Consider the following 16,998-nt stretch of genomic DNA (forward strand, 5'->3'; position numbering starts at 1 on the left):
GCAGATGCAACGGATGCAGGGCAAGGTCACAGCCCTGCTAAAGGCAAAGGAAGATAAGAACTTGGCCAGAGCATCCTACCGGGGTACACATGGCATTTCACTGCTGGCCAGCGGAATGAAGTATTTCCCCATCCCTGCCACTGTTTGTATCACCCTTCACAAGGGGTGAAACCCCAGAGCTGTGGACCCTCCTGGGCAATCAGCCACCTTCCCCTAAGGCCACCCTTCCCCCAGCCTGGAATAGGCTTTCCAAGGCTGACTCAGGGTCCTTCAGAGTTAGTCACATTTACTTATAGCTGCAGAGTCACAGGCCAAGGATGGAGATCGGGTCTCCAGGACCTGCTCCATACCCGGCAGGACGCTGAGTCCCCTGGCTGAGTACAAGGGCTCCCAGGCCCTCCACTGCTAATCTCCAGCAAGGATAGCTGAGGTTGAGAGGTGGCCACACTGCTGTGCCCCCTGTCCCCAGGAAGGGAGAGAGCAAGAAGGCTGCTGAAGGCCTTGAATAAATTACATGTTTATTTATTTTTAAATGTTAAGATATATCATACTTGTCAGTGTAACTGGCTTATTGTACCCTCAATGAATCCCCAACAATAAAAAAAAAAAAGATATATCATACTTGTTATAGAGTGCATAAAATGTATTTGTTTAATTTACAAAATTATTACGTAGTAAAAACCTGTGGTGAACACCTTCTGGAGCCCCTTCAATCACACATAGCTCTGTCCCTCCAGCCAGAGGCAACCACTATCCTGACTTTCATGCCAACCTTGGCCTTGCCTTCCTTTATGGCCTTACCTCCTGTAGACACACCTTGAAGAAGAGAATTTGGTGTTGCCTGTATTTGAATTTAATGTTTGAATTTCTGTGTGCCTTGCTCCTTTTGCTCACCAATAGGTCTGTGAGATCACCCCTGTTATTGTTTATAGATGAAGTTTGCTCATTTTATGCCATACGTAGCTTTATAGTTGCATGAACACTCCACATGTATTTATTCATCTCACTGTTGAGGGACAACTGTTTTCCCCCCAGATTTTGCCAATTACAAATAATACTGGTGTGAACATTCTCTTCTATATCTCCTGGAAACACACATGGGTGCTCCCAGGAGCAGACCTGCTGGGTCGTGGGGTGGACACAATGTCCTTTTTACTGGTGCTGTCTGACCTTTTCCATAATGGCAGCTGCAATCCATAGTCCCATCATCAGAGAAAGTTCTTATTGCTCCCCCTCCTTTCTGACACATGGTATTTTCTATCTTTTAAATTATTGCCAGTCTTGCTATTACTGAATGAATTAATTAATGACTAGAGATTTGATCACACCTGTCTCATTTCACACCCTGGGAATGCTCATGCCCACACTCTGCTTTGAAGAGTGTAGAAGTTTCTAAGTGTTGTCTTCCAACAGGGTCTCTTCTAGATCTCCTTCTAACTGTATTCCAACCCTGAGGGTCCCCGTGATAGACAAAAACCCGACGCCCAGAGCAGGCAGTGGGAGACCAGGCCCTCAGCAGCCTCCCCGACAGGAACTAGGGGGCCCATTGCTGGAGGACCTTCCTCTGGCTGCCCCCCCAGGGACACCTCAGTTCTCTCTCTCTTTAGGTCCTGAACCTCATACCACACATGGGGAGAGTCCCTAGGGACTGTGGAGGCCAGGGGAGAGCTGGGTGTGCTCATGGTAAAGGCTGTTCCAGGCTGTCTGGGCCCCAGCACCCACTCTAAGAAGTTCTGGACACAAGTGGCTCCATAGAGGACTGGGCTCAGTCCCCAGAAAGAAGCTCTTTTTCCCATTGCTCTGATGTCTGGCTTGTCCATCTCACCCATCTGTGCACTCCTGCTGTCTGGGCACTGGCACCCTAACTTGTGAGGCCCGTCAGGATGATGGACAAGGTAATGCACTCCTCAAGGGGCCTGTGGTCCCTCCCCCAGAGCTATTCCTGGCCTGGGTGCCTCCCCACCCGCAGTCCTCAGCTTGACCTGACCCCACAGCTGGGAATCGTTTGCTGGGGGTGGGGCAGCCCTGACTATATAAGCCTGGACGTAGGTGTCCCAGGCACCCTGGAGGTCCAGCCTCTTAACTGCTGACCCCTGACTCCAGCTTGATCCCCTGCCAGTCCAACTGTGATGGAACAAACCACCTCTGAGGCTCCTGCCTGTGGTCCAGAGGAGACTGCATCTGAATCTGCCAATGTGCCCGTCACAGAGCCTCCTGGAGAAGGGGCAGCATCAGAGTCCCCCGGGGAAGAGCAGACTCCCAAGCCACAGGAGCCTGCCTCTCAGGCCCCTGCAGCCCCTGTAGCTGCTAAGCCTGTACCCACAAGTGAAGGTGACCAGAGGTGGTGGAGGGGGAGGCAGGCATGTGGGGGGTGGGCGGAAGTTCTTGGCCATGAACCTCTTCGTCTTGCCCTGGCTTCTCCTCAGACATCCCCAGTGCCCCACTGATGCTGACCCTGGAGGATGTGACCCACAGCTCTGTGACTGTGAGCTGGGAGCCCCCTGAGAGGCTAGGGAGGCTGGGCCTCCAGGGCTATGTGTTGGAGCTCTGCCGAGAGGGAGGTGAGTGCTGAGCTAAGTCCTGTGTACCCAGGAAGGGGGGCATGGAGGGCAGCAGGGACAGTGCCCAGATCCTGCAGTCCATCAGTCTGGGTCAGATAGAGAAGTAGAGATTTCAAGTAGTGGTCTCCTCAACCCTGCACTTCTTGCAGCAGGATACCTCTGAGGGCAGGGGGATCCTTCCTCCTCCTTATTCTCAGCTCCAAGGAGCCTCTGGGTAACAGAAGAGGTGGAGGACAGTGGGCACTGCTCTGGTGAGAGGGAGGGAGGTGCTAAGTCTCAGAGAACCTTGCTCAGAGAGGGTGCTGCAGGATGGAGAGGGGGTGTTAGAGTAAGAGACAGTGAGGAGAGAAAGGGAATTGGGGTATTCTGGTGTTCTTGGCCCCACAGGCCAAGTTCAGCCTGGCCTCTACCTCTGCCCTATCTTGCCATGTGACTTTGCAAATATGTCCAACCCTCTCTGAGCTTTGGCAGCCCCATATGTGGGCACAATTTCAGGGCTCTAACATCAGGTGCCTTTAATACCATTTGACAAGAAGTCAGGGAAGGGGAACATGGGGGAAATAAGGCCCAGAGAGGGAGGTCAACTTCCCCAGATCACCAGCAGGAAGGAAGGCACCATAGAGAGGGGGACCCATGGCCACATTGCCACAACTTCACACTCTCTCCATTCCCCTTAGCCTCAGAATGGGTGCCTGTGAATGCCCGGCCCATGATGGTGACCCAGCAGACTGTGCGGAACCTGACTCTAGGAGACAAGTTCCTCCTGCGTGTGTCGGCGCTGAGCTCTGCAGGGGCCAGCCCACCAGCCACGCTGGAACAGCCTGTCCACATCCGAGAGATTGTTGGTAAAGCCCCTGCTGGCCTTCAGTTCTTCCCAGTTCTTCCCAAGCACTGTGTCTAATGGAGAAATTGAGGCCAGTGGGCAGAGGGAACTGGGCGGTCACTTCCCCTATCCCACACTCACATGCACAAGCCACATGCTGTCACCATCTTGCCTTAAGAAAGTTCCAGGTTCCTCAGCAGCAAGGCGCCTCTGGAGATCAAAGAAGCCATTTCCCTGAGTGATCCATTCCCTAAACATTGGGGAACAGGCTTCTTGACACCCAGAAATGAAAGCTCAAGAAGCCTGGGTCACCTTCCTCAGGTTTTTCTTCTTATCTAATCTTAATCCCTCTAGCGGGTATGGAAGCTCATTTTCTGCTCATTTCTTAGGTCTGGAGCTCCAGATCCCCCCCAAAGGTTCTGGAACAGAGAGAAGGCCCTGCTTGCCCTTTTTTTTCTGCCATGGCCCTAGTGGGAACAAAAGGAGGGCCTGCAAAAGGCCCATGAAGACTTCTCCATCCTGAGGGCAGTGCCTCACTGGGGACCTGGAGGCCAGCTGCTGTCCCCATTGCTAATATTTCTATTTGCAGGTTGCATTAACTTCAGTCCTCTCCTCAATCCTCTCCCAGGCCTGATCGAGTTTCAGTCCGTTAATGGCAGTGAGTCATTTGGTCTGATCTGAGGTCTCTGGGGACAGCACAGTGCCCCAGGGTGAGGAGAGACATAGGCAAGCAGGTGGCCTGATGCCTTCTCTACCTTCCTTCTTGTTCCTCCACCAGGGGATGGACAGTTCCTGGCAGAGGCTGGGACAGAACCCCACAGTTCTGGACAAGCCCTCCAGAAGGAGAGGGTATCCAGTGGAGATTAAGTCAGGATTCAGGAGATACTCAACTCTGAGGCCTGAAAGACATAGGAACCATGGGGTTGGGGTTGAGGAATTGTAGACTATCATGGCTGGTCCAATCCAGCCAAGCGTATCCGAGGGATTCCCTTGAGGTCACCCAGCTTTTTAGTAGCAGTTCTATTCTGATGCCCACACAGAACCATTCATACCCCAGCCCACACCCATGCATTGCGAGCATCTTCTCTGGTGGTACCCCAAACCCAAGGACAATCCCAGCTTTTAGGTCTGGGTAAAACTGGCCCCACCTGGCAGCTGCAGTATGGACCTATTAACTCCAGCCTGGAGGTGCCAGGAAGACGTTCTGGTTGGGAATGTCCTGAACTTTTCCCCAAGGCCCCAGGTAGTTGGACTACTCAAGGCCCAGTGTTGAAGGAGCCAGCCACTCAGCACCCACTTCTCCATAAAATGCCTCTGGTAGGGGAGAAGGGAATTTCCTGGAGAGAAGAGGAGGAGAAGGCCATGAACAGGCAGACTTGTCGTGGGCAGGGCAGGGTGGGGCCTTTCCAGGATCCTTGGCTGCTCAGCTGTCCTTCCTCAGCCACCTGGAGCTGCCAAGCATTCCTGGCCCCATGCAGCTGTCCCTCGAACTTTCCATACCCAAAGCTCCCAGAGCCAAGTGCCTGCTCAGCTAATCCTTGGAGACACAGTGTTCCTTCTCTTTGTCTCATCCTCCTCTGCCCTGAATGCCACCAACCAGCTGCTGAGGAGTCTCAGTCCTGTCCCCAGAATCCACCCAGGGGATGGGACAGCTGCCACAGCAGCTTCGCTTGGAATGGTCATGGCTTCAGTGGTTGCACCTGATTAGATGATGGTCAGAAGGTGGCTCTCTGGCATAGCAGGGGCTGAATAGGACTTCAGGAAGGACTGCCCAACAGTGAGATGAACAGATTGTGGGAGGGTGACAGAGGAAGAAGGGGGTATGCCTGCCCTGGCCTCATTTAGGAAGGAGAAAATCCTAATCCTCTCAATAGGTCCTCAAGACAGAGAAAAGAACAAGAACAAGGGCAAAGAATAAGGGCTTCTCTGAAAGACCTGGGTTGATGGTGGGGCACTGGGTTAGCAGCAAGACAGCCCTGCTGCCCTTCCTAGTACAGGCGACAGGTGCAGCACCTGCTGCCCACCAGGGGGAGACGGAGAGTCAGATGGTGCTTGGGAATGCCTGGGCTGCGGGGCAAATCCCAGCCTGGCAGGGCCGAGGTGCCAAGGGAGTGCCTGAGATGCTTACCAGTTCACACCATAGTGGCCCTGACCCCATCAGCCTTAAGGGATTTAGGCTCCTAGACCTGGCGAGTGAGAGCTTCACCCTTCCCTCATCCAGACAGCCAGAGCACACTCAGGAGTGCTCCTGCCCAGTCAGCAGTCCACACTGGCTGTTCATACCCCTGCCTGGGAAGCCTGCAACCAGCTACCTGCTGCTGTGCTAAGGCTGGACTCTTCCTCTGTTACAGAGGCCCCCAAGATCCGTGTCCCCCGCCACCTTCGTCAAACCTACATCCGCCAGGTGGGAGAGGCAGTCAACCTGCAAATCCCCTTCCAGGTGGGTATGCCTCCTCTGAGGTAAGTGCCTGGGTGGAAACCAGGCCCCCATCTGAGGAATGTCAGGGTCCCCCCAGGGTTCTGGCTGGGACTCACTGAGATAGCCTCATCCTCCGTCAATGCTGCACATGATGCTTTCAATCTCCAGTCTGCAGACAGCCAGAAGGGCACCCAGCACAGGCTGAACACCCAGGGGATGTGGCTCTGGGCAGCACCTATGGCCCCAGCTGCTGTGCTGAGAGGGGTCAGAGGGGCAGGCTCCAGAGAGCCCTGGAATCAAGCAGGTATAGGGTGCCAGCACCTCCCTGCACTCACCCTGAGGGCTCCTCCCTGTCAGGGGAAGCCCAAGCCTCAGGCCTTATGGACCCACAATGGCCATGCCCTGGACAGCCAGCGGGTGAGCGTGCGCACCGGGGACCAGGACTCCATCCTCTTCATCCGCTCTGCCCAGCGCTCTGACTCGGGTTGCTACGAGCTCACCGTGCAGCTGGAAGGCCTAGAGGCCAAGGCAGCCATTGACATCCTGGTGATTGGTACGGGCCAGGGCTAACTCACCGGGGACCCAGTGACCCCTGCCTCCTACCCGAGAGCTTATGGCTGCCAGGAGCAGCCAAGGGAGTGTGAAAGGAACCAAATCTTGGGTGTGGGGACTTTGCAGCAAGCCTAGCCCTCACACTTTGGTCCTGCAGAGAAACCTGGAGCCCCCAGCAGCATCAGGCTACTGGATGTGTGGGGCTGCAATGCTGCCCTAGAGTGGACACCTCCCAAGGACACAGGCAACACGGAGCTCCTGGGCTACACGGTGCAGAAGGCGGACAAAAAGACAAGGGTGAGGCCAGCTGGGGAAGAGTGGGGCCAGAGTGGGAAGCAGCTGAGGTGTCTGGGAAGGCCTGGCCCACTAAGAGTCTGGGGACCAGCCTCTAGTTTGTCACTAGCCTGACTTCCTACATGGCCCTTGGCAAGACTCTTTCCCTCTCTGGACCTCAGTTTCCTCCTGGAGACTGCAAGGAGGGCTAGACTGGGCCCTCTGAGGACTTTCAAGCTCTGGAGCCAGGTTGCTCAAATCTTAATGTGCACCAGGTGGGGACCTTGCTGAGCCTCAGAGTCTGAGTCAGTGGGTCCAGTGTGGAGGCTGAGATCTCCCATTGCTATGAAGTTTCCAGGTGATGCTGAGGTTGCCCATCTATGGACCACACTTTGAGTAGGAAGGTTCTAGAATTCTCTGAGGATCACACAGAGGTCACCTGAGTGACCCATGGGACCCTTCTCTAATTCAAAGTCCCCTGGGTGCAAAGCTAGGTGGCCTCCCAGGGTTTGGAGCGTGAAATGAGCCTCTCTGAGGAAGGGGCGATAGGGTAAGCAGGGAGGGTGAGGACAGGGGTCAGAGTGACCAGCTAGGGCCCCTGCAGCAATGGTTCACAGTACTGGAGCACTACCACTCCACCACCTGCACCATCTCCGACCTCATTATCGGCAACTCGTACTCCTTCCGGGTCTTCTCAGAAAACCTGTGTGGACTCAGTGCCTCAGCTGCCGTCACCAAGGAGCTCGCCCATATCCAGAAGGCAGGTGGGTTTGGGCCCAGGATGGGAACTGAGCCAGGGCTGGCCAAGCTGACTCTAACCCCATCCCCAGCTCTTCCTCGACACCTCTGCCTCCCTCTCTCCGGGGTTCTGCTCCTGCGTCTGCCCTGGGAACATTTACTGCCCTCTCACCCCACAGCTATCCCACACATGCACACACACCCCGACGCAGAGTGCCTGTAAAGCAGTGGACATGGTTGACTGCTTTTAACAACCACATCACAGCAAACCTGTGCAGAGGAAAGGGCCCTCTAGGGAGGCTGTGCACTTATACTAAAGATGTGCATGGCTGCCAGCATCACAGCAGTCACTGGGTCTCAGGCACAGGGCCCTAAGGGAACTACTCTGAAGGGCAACCTGCATGTGAATAAGTTGCTCCTGGTCAGTTTGCCGAAAGAATGAGCCTCTCCACCGTAAGACACACCACAAAGATGGACCAGAGAGATATAGGTGTTTACCATCTCCACCAGGCACCTGACCCTCTTGTATCAAATGTAAAATTCTAGGCCCTTGTCCCTGTCACCCTGCATGCTCCAAGGCCCTCTCCAACCCAAAGTCTGTGTGGGCTCCAGAAGGAACATTCTTTTTAACACCAGCCTAAGCTGCACAGAATTAGAAAGAAATTTTTGTTTAAAAAAGGAAAGCCGGTCAGGTCTCCAAAGACAAACACAAATGAAATGTGGTGTCTCTGAGTTGCTAGGCTCCACCTTCTGCCAAGATCATCTCATCTGTCTGGTTTTCCTGCCTGCTCCTGTCTCTGCTCACTGCCCTGACCATCAGCCACAGCCTGGGCTTCCTCTGCCTTTGAGACATTCTCTCTCTAAGTTCCTGCAAATAGGCCACGACTTGCTTCCCACAAATCCTGGATAAGTCAGTCCCAAGAAGCCTCCTTCATTCCTCAATTTTACCCCACTTTCTCCTGAACCCAGATATTGCTGCCAAACCTAAAGGGTTTATTGAAAGAGACTTCTTGGAAGCCCCCTCATTCACCCAGCCCCTGGCTGACCACACATCCACCCCTGGCTACAGCACTCAGCTGTTCTGCAGTGTCCGAGCTTCACCCAAGGTGAGGGCCAGTTGTGCCCTGGGCTGACGAGGCCACTGGGGGGGCAACAGGACTGAGGGATCCTCCAGGCATTCTCATCTAAGCCTGAGGATGGCCTCAGCCTGCCTCATCCCAGCCCACACCCATCCCAGCTCTCCTCTGACTGTGCCTCCAGCCCAAGATCATCTGGATGAAAAACAACATGGAGATCCAGGGCAATCCCCGATACCGCACCCTCTCTGATCAAGGCATCTGCACCCTGGAGATCCGGAAACCCAGCTCCTTTGATTCTGGTATCTACACCTGCAAGGCCGTCAATGTGCTGGGGGAGGCATCTGTGGACTGCCGGCTGGACGTCAAAGGTGAGGGCCTGAGCAGGGTTGCTCCTTAGGCACCCACTCAGGGGTGGGAGAGCAGGAGAATCCACCTTGTTGGAGCTGGACTAGAGGCAGCTGAGAGCTGAAAATCAAGGCGGGAGTGGAGAGGCAGTGAAAATTGAGGTTGGGCTGTGGGAGTGGCTTTCAAGTAGGAGGGTGGCCCAGCGTGTGGACTGCCTGTAACCATGAGCCTCTCTGCACCATCCCTCCCCAAGTTCTAACCTGCAAGATCTCTTCCAGCCTCAGCCACTCACTGACAAGCTGCGGAGGATGCTGGGATGAGGAGACAGGTAAACAGGCAGACCCACTCCCTATGCTATCTCTGAGGGCACATAGAAGCAGAGAGGAGGCTGGAAGCAGGGGGTTGGTGAGAGGGGAAGGCAGCAGCCAGCTCTGGGTACCAATCTGCAGTCCCAGGCAACTAGCGTGCCTATGCCGAGATGGGCAGTGATGCCACAGGGCCGGGCAGTGTTGTTGGGGCCTGGAGGGAGATGATTCAGTGAATGGTCATAGAATAGAAGTCTAGTCCTGCCTCTGAGTGACGTTAGGCAAGGGCATTCTCTTTAGACATGTTCTCTCATCAGAAAGGTGGGGACAGCAACCCCTGCCCTGCCTTCCCTCCCTGGTGGTTTTGAGGCTCTGCCTAAGTAGGCAGGTATTGACCAGAACTACAGTGAGCAGAGCTCAGACCTGGGCACTGGGCCCAAGGGAGGGGGCCTACTAAGGGAAGAGAATGCCACTTCCCCTGCCGCTCCACACCTTTCTGGCACACTGAGCTCCACCTCACACCAGAGGCTCACAAAGCATGTTCTCTGCCAGGTGCTGCAAGCCTGAGAGCTCAGGTGCCCTAGGCCCAGAATCAAACTCTACATATGCCCAAGACTCCCATTTCCATAGCAACGGCTGATGGAACTGGTCCTGGTGCCTGCTGGCTTCCCACCCCCAGAGGCTGGAGTCCAGAACTCAAGAGTGGGCCTGGCAGGTCCCAGCCACACTTCTTGGGCTCCAGGGGGCTTGGAAGGTGCAGAGAGGGGAGCACCTGCAGAGTTGTGTGCTGGGTGAGAAGCACTCAAATAAAGGTGTGTGGTGTTACAGTGCAGTGGCCTCTGTGACAGTGAGAATCACCACCGGGGGAGGTGCTCTGTCACCATGATGGGGGTGTGGAATGTGTAAGCATGAGGGGTCTCCAGACATGTCACCATGAGGAAGGTGCCAGAAGGAGGGGTCTCAAGATGTCAAGCGGGGAGGGTTCTGGACATGTAAATTTTCAGGAACTTGCTTGCAAAACTCAGGGTTTGTGACCCCAAGCAAGTAACTGTAGAAACAAACACACCCTCTCTGGAACTCTTCTTGCTGGAAAGCTTCCAGGCATCCTCCCCCAGCTTCTCCCCTCTCCCACCATTGCTTTTCCCTGGCTGAGGATGTCTTGCTGCCCTCTAGCAGGGGTGGGTGGCCAGCAGTGTGCTTTCCACAGGGTTCATAATGTTTTATTAGTCACGTGGGCCTCCCTTGGGAGCCAGGGGACACCCATCTCCAACAGAGGGAAGGGCCCGGAGTCAATATTCACACTCAGAACCGGCCAACTTGATGACCACCTCCCCTCCTTCAATCCACCACTCTGTGAAGGGGCTCCAGGCTTCACAGAGAGGGAGTTGGTCTTTACCCAGATCCCTAGAGGCCTAGACTCCGTCTGCAACAGAGCTTCCAAAACCCCTAAAAACAGAATTAGATACCAGGGTGTTTAGGGTATTTAAATGCCAAAAAGACCTTCCCCCACACTCTCAGGAGGGTGGTCTCCCCTAGCCTGCCGCAGCCTACCATACCTCAGCCCAGGTGTGCCCACAGTCAGCACTGGGTCCTTGCAGACCCCTTCCCTAGCCCTCACTCTCCCTAGGCAGGCAGAACTCTCCCAAGAGCTGGGTGTCTGGGTTTTTCCTCTCCATGGGGTCCAAAAGCAGCAGAGATGGTGTCAACTAGGAGAGTCCAGGCCTGTCATTGGGCCAGTGGAGCTCGGTGGCCCCAGATGACAGGTAATTACACTCTAGACTCCTCGGAAAGCTCAGGGCCATGATGAAGGCTCAGTGCTGCCTCCTGGTGGCTGTCTGAGATCAGCACCTACTACACCATGCTCCTTTCCTGGGGCTCACAGCCTCCACCCAGAGGGCCAATGGCAAATAAAGCAAATGACAAAAATGATGTCTAAACACACTCTACCTACTTCTCCCAAATACAATCCTGGGATTCCCAGGGAAGGGAGAGCAAGCACCCTGGCACCCAGTATGGCCTGGGGCACAAGAGTCCTTAGCAGTGGGGACTAAGGCTCCTTGATTCCTGACTCTTAGCTGCTTCTGAAGAGAAGCAAGGCCAGAACATCACCAGATTTCTTCCTTCCCTCTATCTCAGTAGGCATCCTTTCCTCTCCCTCAGCTTGGTCCCAGGGCAGCACCACCAACACCTAAGACAAGCAGACTCCCCTGCCTTGCTACAGAAGCCCAAGCACCTTCTCCTAGCCTGAGGGGTTCCTCTGTCATCTCAGCCCCCCAAGGACCTGCCCAGCCCTGAAGCTCTGGACTGCCGGGGATGGCCAGGCCCGTGGGGGACCAAGACACTTTATCTCACAGCAGGGTACCCACTTCCTTATCCATGAGCTGCCTCACAGGTGCAGGGAACTTAGCTCTTTGTGGAGGGAACCCTAATCCTGTGGGCATCTATCTCTTCAGAGCTTCCCCTATGCCCACAGCCCAGCCAGGGCAGACTCAGGGAGACCAGCGAGACAGCTGGCAGGTGAGGCCTGGGCTGACCCTGCTGGGTGTGGGCTTGTGGGAGCAGAGGATGGAGTCTAGTCATCAGGCCTCTCTTCTGGGAGATCCTCATCAACAGGGGGTGTATGCTGGCAACGGAAGTGGTCATTCCAAATCTTGAGGAAGGTGACCCGGAACTTCTGGATGCGGAAGGCGTAAACGATGGGGTTCATGGCCGAGTTGCCATGTGTGAGGAAGATGGCGATGTAGATGAGGATGCTGGGCTTGTGGCAGGAAGGGCAGAAGAGGGTGATGCAGTTCAGAATGTGCAAGGGCAGCCAGCTGAGGGCGAAGAGGAAGAGGATGAGAGCCAGTGACTTGGCAATCTTTAGCTCCTTCCCGTAGTACTTCTGTGGGTCGCCAGAGGAGGCTGACACCTTCTTGTTGAGCTGCTTTCGGATCAGATAGAAGACCTCCAGGTAGATGAGGACCATGAGGAGCAGCGGTGGCAGCACCCAGACAAAGAAGTTGAAGTAGACCATGTACTCCATGCTGATGACCTTCTCAAACTCACACTTGATCTCGGGCTCCCCCATGCTGCCATTGGCTGCCCAGGCCCGCTCCACCTCGCTCAGATTGTTCCAGCCAAACATAGGTGTCAGGCCCACCACAAAGGAGAGGATCCAGCAGCCGGCGATGGCCACCGCCGCCCTCCGGGGGGTCACCACCGTCTTGTACCTGAGGGAGAGGAAGGCAGGATGTGTGAAGAGCTGCTTCCCAGCTGCCATGAAGGGCCCCTCCGAGGCTCTCCCAGCCCCTGGGGGGCTCTAAGAGGAGGCACCCTCCCCATCCAGGGCCCAGTGCGTGAGGAGGTGCATGTCTTTTATTCAGCCAAGTCTTCATGATCTAAGATTTAGGGCAGAGCTTGCAAGGCACCGGCTCATTCTCCTGCAGAAGGAGGAAATCCTGATTAATGATAAAAGATAATAACAGAAAATAACAAAGGACTTCCTTTAGGGGTTCTGAGAAAATAACCAAAGTAAAACTCGCTTACGAGTGCTGAGCACATCCCCACTGGTTATCTCATCATTGCTTCACGACAGCCCCCAGGGAGCAGAAAAACACTGGCAGAACAAGGATTATCCCTTCAACAGATAAGGAAACTGAGGTTCACAGTAGTCTCGTGGTCTGCCCAAGGCCACACAGAAGGTAGCACTGCTGTCTGGACTTTCTAACACAGGTCACACTGACGAACACAGCCAGATGATTAACAACCACCTCTTCCCTAGGGAGGGCTGACACACTGTCATAAAGGAACCTTCCCATGATCCCCCTTCTTTTGGCCCTGTCTCTACTCCCCTGCCACAGCCCGGGGAGTGTCCCACCTCCACCTTTACCTCCCATTCCCCCTTCTGTTTCTGTCCAGTGTCTAACTCCTAAGGGGTTGATCTCAGCATCCCCTAGCTAACCAAGATCCTCAGGAAAAAAACTAATGTTCTCTGAGCACCTAGTACAGGCTAGACGTTTTCATTCACTCATTACGCATTCATCCAGCAAACACTTATCAGGTGCTTCCTGTGCTAGCATTGCTCTCTGTGCTGAGAATAAGATAAAAGAGCCTCGCCTCTATGTATCTCACATTTTGGCTGAAGAGATATAACACACACACAAAATAAACAAGACAATTGCAGATCACGATATGTCCCTCAAAGGAAATAAAGAGGATGATGTCAAGGGACAAAGCTTTCCGACATTTTTCAGGCCATGACACACACAAAGATGAAAACGTTTGGATGCCCATAGGCCACGGGTGATGGCCCCCTTGCTCACCAAGGGGGTAGGTTTTTAACCTCTCCAGGGCTTCCCACCTCCCTTGAAACCATCTAGCCAGCAGCCATTGTGTCTTCTGCCCACACACTAGCCTTGGAGTGAGTGCCAAGGGCTAGGTCCTGCCCAGCTCTGCGCCAGTCGGCAGCAGCTTGCCCAGTTGTTATTTTCCAAAGCTGCTTCCGAGATGGATGGAGTGCCCTCCTGAACTTATAAACAGCTACTGAGACCCAGGGGTGTGAAGGGGGACGCTGCTGACTCTGTTTGCATCTGTTTCGGGTCTGCGGAATCTGCAGCACTCTCCTGCATGGTGACGAGTCTTCAAGTCCTTCTTGCCCTGGACAACACTTCTCCTAGATCCCTTGCCACCAATCACAGAAGCCCACCTGCTCGGTTGAGGCTGTGAGGATGAAAAGGGAGAAAGTTTGGGGGGCGGGAAAACCAGATTCCCCCCACCTGCCCCATCTAGAAGACAAGCACTAGAAGGAAACTTGAGAACCTCATTTCCAAAGTCTTCGTCATTCCATTGAAAATCCTGAGGACTTAGATGACTTCAACACCTTCAGAGCAGCGCCTCCTCCCTGCCCTGCAATTGTAGGATCCTGGTGCCCCAAACGACCAAGGGGCCTTGAGAGCCACTAAAGTTTCCTTAGGTACAATCTTTATTCTCATGCTATAATTGAACCTCATTTCCTCATCTTATATCCTCAGCAGAAGAGCCAGGCCTGGAACACACATTGCAAGTCAGAAGACCCAAATCTGGGCCCACCGTCTGTGACTTGCTAGAATAATTTCTCCTTTGTAAATTGGACCTAATTCCGGGGGTGGGGATGAAATATGATAATGCATGTAGCAATGCTCTGTAAACATCTGACCAGCCTTGCTTTGGCTGAGCTCATATCCCTCCAAGCTCCTAGACACACACACACATCTGGGAAAACTCTAGTATCTCTAGAAGCTGGGCAAACATAGCCTAAGGACTGCCAAAGCATCTGGCTCGGGTCTTGTTCCTATTGATCTCAAAGTGCTCCCCACATGTCCTCTCAGATATGGTGGAAGAAGTTCTGGACCTGCGTCTGTGAGAAAAGACCAAAGGAATGTAGCTCATTCTTTCCAGAGAGAGAAGATGGCAGAGGGAGGCTCTGTCTGGGTGGAGGGTGGAATGTGGAGCCAGGTCCCCACAGGGCTAAAGATACTGCTGCTGTAAAGGGGAGGATGGCCTGGCATCCTGCTCCTCAGTGTCCACCACATTTATTATTTATGAAGCCCTTTCTCAGTCATGACTCAGGTAATCCCTGTCACCATCTGTGAAGTGAGTGCAGCAGATAACAGGATCCCCACTTTGCAGATTAGAAATGTCACTTGCCCAGGTCTCCTGGCTCAGCTCTCCTGCAGGACACCAGGCTGACTGTGGGTCATTTAGGTGGAGATGATGGCAGATTAAGAACATCCCTTGCTTAAAAAACGGGAACCTATGGGTACTGTTCAGAGAGGGTATCAGCCAGAGTCGGGGGGTGGGCCAGGTGACTTCTGATGCTCTCATCCAGCCTAAAGATTGGCAATCTAGCCCAGGACTCACATCTGGGCAATACTGACCTATCGATGGCCCCAGGTGGCAACTTCTAGCTAGAGAGATGCCTCCCTTCCCCCTCCTGTTACCCTTCCCGACTGCCTGGAGCCCCAGGGTTAAAGCTTTCCTGGGGCTCCTCCAGGACCCAGTCCCAGCAGACCTGGTAGCTTAGGGTATCAGTTCTCATCTGTTTTTCTTGCTATTTTCTCCTTGGTGGGAAAGGGCTGGACCCAGGACCTTGGCTGAGGTGGGGCAGGCTCTCACAGGAAGGGCTGCCTCCCAGGGCCTGGGGAGAAACTCACCTCTCCTTACACACGGCAAGGGGAAGCAGAGGCTGCACGTCCTGGGACACACGTGGGGTGGAGGCATGTGGAAGGTGCCTCTAGTGCCTAGGAAGGTCGCTCACAAGGCAGGGCCCAAGGCGTCACCATCCCCAAGGGCTGTGCTGGGAACTAGCCAGAGATGGCTGCTCTCAAGAGTGTACAGTCTCAGACAGACGTGGAAGGAGGAGCACAGAACAGAGACATTAAAACACCAATGCGGCCCTGGCCACAGGCACACGGGGCTGATGGTTCCTTAAAGATAGAATTCACGGAGCACGGAGAGCCCCACGACCTCCAGTTCTTTCCTCACAGGGCATAAATGAGATGTTCCTTTCAGTGCGGTGTGGCCCTCTCTGTGTTATTTTTAAAAGCCAAGATAGCACAAACTCCATAGTATACATTAGTTTATTCGTCAGCCTCTTCTTATTGATGAGGATAATATGAAAAGACTGGGAACCTGGAGAAACAGGGTGGCAGAGACCCCGAGAGGGAAAGGGATTGCTTGAGGAGAGAGTGGGGCGGGGGAGAGGGGTAGGCCGAGCCTCTGAGCATGGCCGTGAGCTGGCCTGGCTGAACAGAAAAGGATTTCATACCATGGCTTCTGCAAGAGTAAGTCAGCATGGTTGAGAGGTGGAAATGAGGGAAGAAGGTCTACAAATCCTACATCCAAATAGGGAAGGGCAGAGGAAACATTTGGTTCCTCCCAGGACACCCTGGCAGGGCTGCCACATGAGAAGAGGGAGATTCTGGATGCTAAGTGAGGTGGGAGCTTAAAAATAATAGTTAACTGATTAACAAGAGGAGTAATAATAATAGCATTTCTGGTTGAAAAGAGCTAACATTTCCTGTGCTGGGCTCTGACCTTAGAGACAGAATTTCTCAGACTGAAATACGTCCAAGTCCAAAGCCCACAATGGCCCAGCTCTGCCACTCTGGGAGACGGAGGATGAGGGAGGTTTGGAGGTAGAAGCCTGTAGCAGAAGAAGGGAGCTGTGGCTTGGGCTGGCAAGCAAGCCTCACGTGCTCCAGGAGATCTCCCTGGACTAAGCAGTACTAAGGATGCCATCACACTCTGCCCCAGAGTCTGACCTCTCTGTGAATGTTCCTGTTCCTGTTGGGGACAACCAAGCAGTTGAGACCCTCCCTTTCATTTATTAAACAGATATTCCTTGAGCACCTTTCTGGTGCCAGGTTTGGGAATATAGAAGAGAAAAGGCTCTCGTGATAATACCACTCTATAGGAAATAGAAAGGCAGGACATAGATATGCAAACAAATAAAGCAGATCATTTCAGAGACTAGACCCATCCAGTGAAGTCACCAGGACACCAGAGAGCCCGCAACTGGGCAGGGCATGCTGCAGACTTCGGTTAGGTGGGCAGGGTGGCCTCTCTGAGCACAAGATGATGGGCTGAGAGCCAAATAATCACCAAAGAACCAGCCAGGCTAAGATCTGGGGAAGAGCCTTCCAGGCAGAAGGTACCACCAGGGAAAGGTGCTGAGGCCAGAGTGGGCCTAAGGAACAGAGAGTCAGCTGGTGAGGGGGAGCCTCAGGAGTGCAGGCAGGAGAGTCCAGCTCAGTCGGAGACCTGGTCAGGGATGGTCACCTAGGGCTGAGAGGGACGCAGTAAATGTGCTGGGGGTTATTCTAACTGCAGGGGGAAGCCATTTTAAGCAAAGGAATAATATAGTCCAATTTCTGTTTCTAAA

General features: G+C 53.9%; 2 protein-coding genes across 5 annotated transcripts in view; one reads left to right on the forward strand and one right to left on the reverse strand.

Moving 5' to 3' along the window:
• The first annotated feature begins 1,917 nt into the window (after positions 1 to 1,917).
• On the forward strand, positions 1,918 to 9,922 carry MYBPH (myosin binding protein H). Of its 3 annotated transcripts, none has more exons than XM_053608325.1 (11): positions 1,919 to 2,331; positions 2,427 to 2,561; positions 3,239 to 3,406; positions 5,736 to 5,824; positions 5,972 to 6,356; positions 6,513 to 6,652; positions 7,233 to 7,392; positions 8,336 to 8,472; positions 8,627 to 8,813; positions 9,069 to 9,118; positions 9,648 to 9,922. In XM_053608325.1, the coding sequence occupies exons 1-10, from the start codon at positions 2,130 to 2,132 to the stop codon at positions 9,083 to 9,085; spliced, it is 1,620 nt and encodes a 539-aa protein (XP_053464300.1). In that variant the 5' UTR covers positions 1,919 to 2,129; the 3' UTR covers positions 9,086 to 9,118; positions 9,648 to 9,922. The 3 variants fall into 3 exon arrangements, with proteins under 3 accessions (XP_053464302.1, XP_053464300.1, XP_053464301.1); XM_053608326.1 differs by having other exon boundaries at positions 1,920 to 2,331; positions 6,161 to 6,356; XM_053608327.1 differs by lacking the exons at positions 9,069 to 9,118; positions 9,648 to 9,922 and having other exon boundaries at positions 1,918 to 2,331; positions 7,327 to 7,392.
• A 371-nt stretch (positions 9,923 to 10,293) lies between these two features.
• The window catches only part of ADORA1 (adenosine A1 receptor), a 34,566-nt gene continuing 27,861 nt past the window's right edge, over positions 10,294 to 16,998 (reverse strand). Inside the window, exon 3 of one of the 2 annotated variants that reach the window (XM_053608328.1) lies at positions 10,294 to 12,307. In XM_053608328.1, coding sequence (XP_053464303.1) covers positions 11,668 to 12,307 — 640 coding nt within the window. In that variant the 3' untranslated portion in view covers positions 10,294 to 11,667. Of the gene's footprint in view, positions 12,518 to 16,998 lie in introns of both variants that reach the window. The other variant, XM_053608329.1, reaches the window with a different exon arrangement.

The sequence above is a fragment of the Nycticebus coucang genome, chromosome 10 (assembly GCF_027406575.1).
Source record: "Nycticebus coucang isolate mNycCou1 chromosome 10, mNycCou1.pri, whole genome shotgun sequence".
Classification (NCBI taxonomy): domain Eukaryota; kingdom Metazoa; phylum Chordata; class Mammalia; order Primates; family Lorisidae; genus Nycticebus; species Nycticebus coucang.

Excerpts from the sequence above, each read along its gene's own strand:
- MYBPH (XM_053608325.1), top strand. The coding sequence starts at position 2,130 with ATGGAACAAACCACCTCTGAGGCTCCTGCCTGTGGTCCAGAGGAGACT. Across the intron at positions 5,825-5,971 it reads ACCTGCAAATCCCCTTCCAG|TCTGCAGACAGCCAGAAGGG; the intron begins GTGGGTATGCCT and ends TTCAATCTCCAG. Across the intron at positions 7,393-8,335 it reads CGCCCATATCCAGAAGGCAG|ATATTGCTGCCAAACCTAAA; the intron begins GTGGGTTTGGGC and ends TCCTGAACCCAG.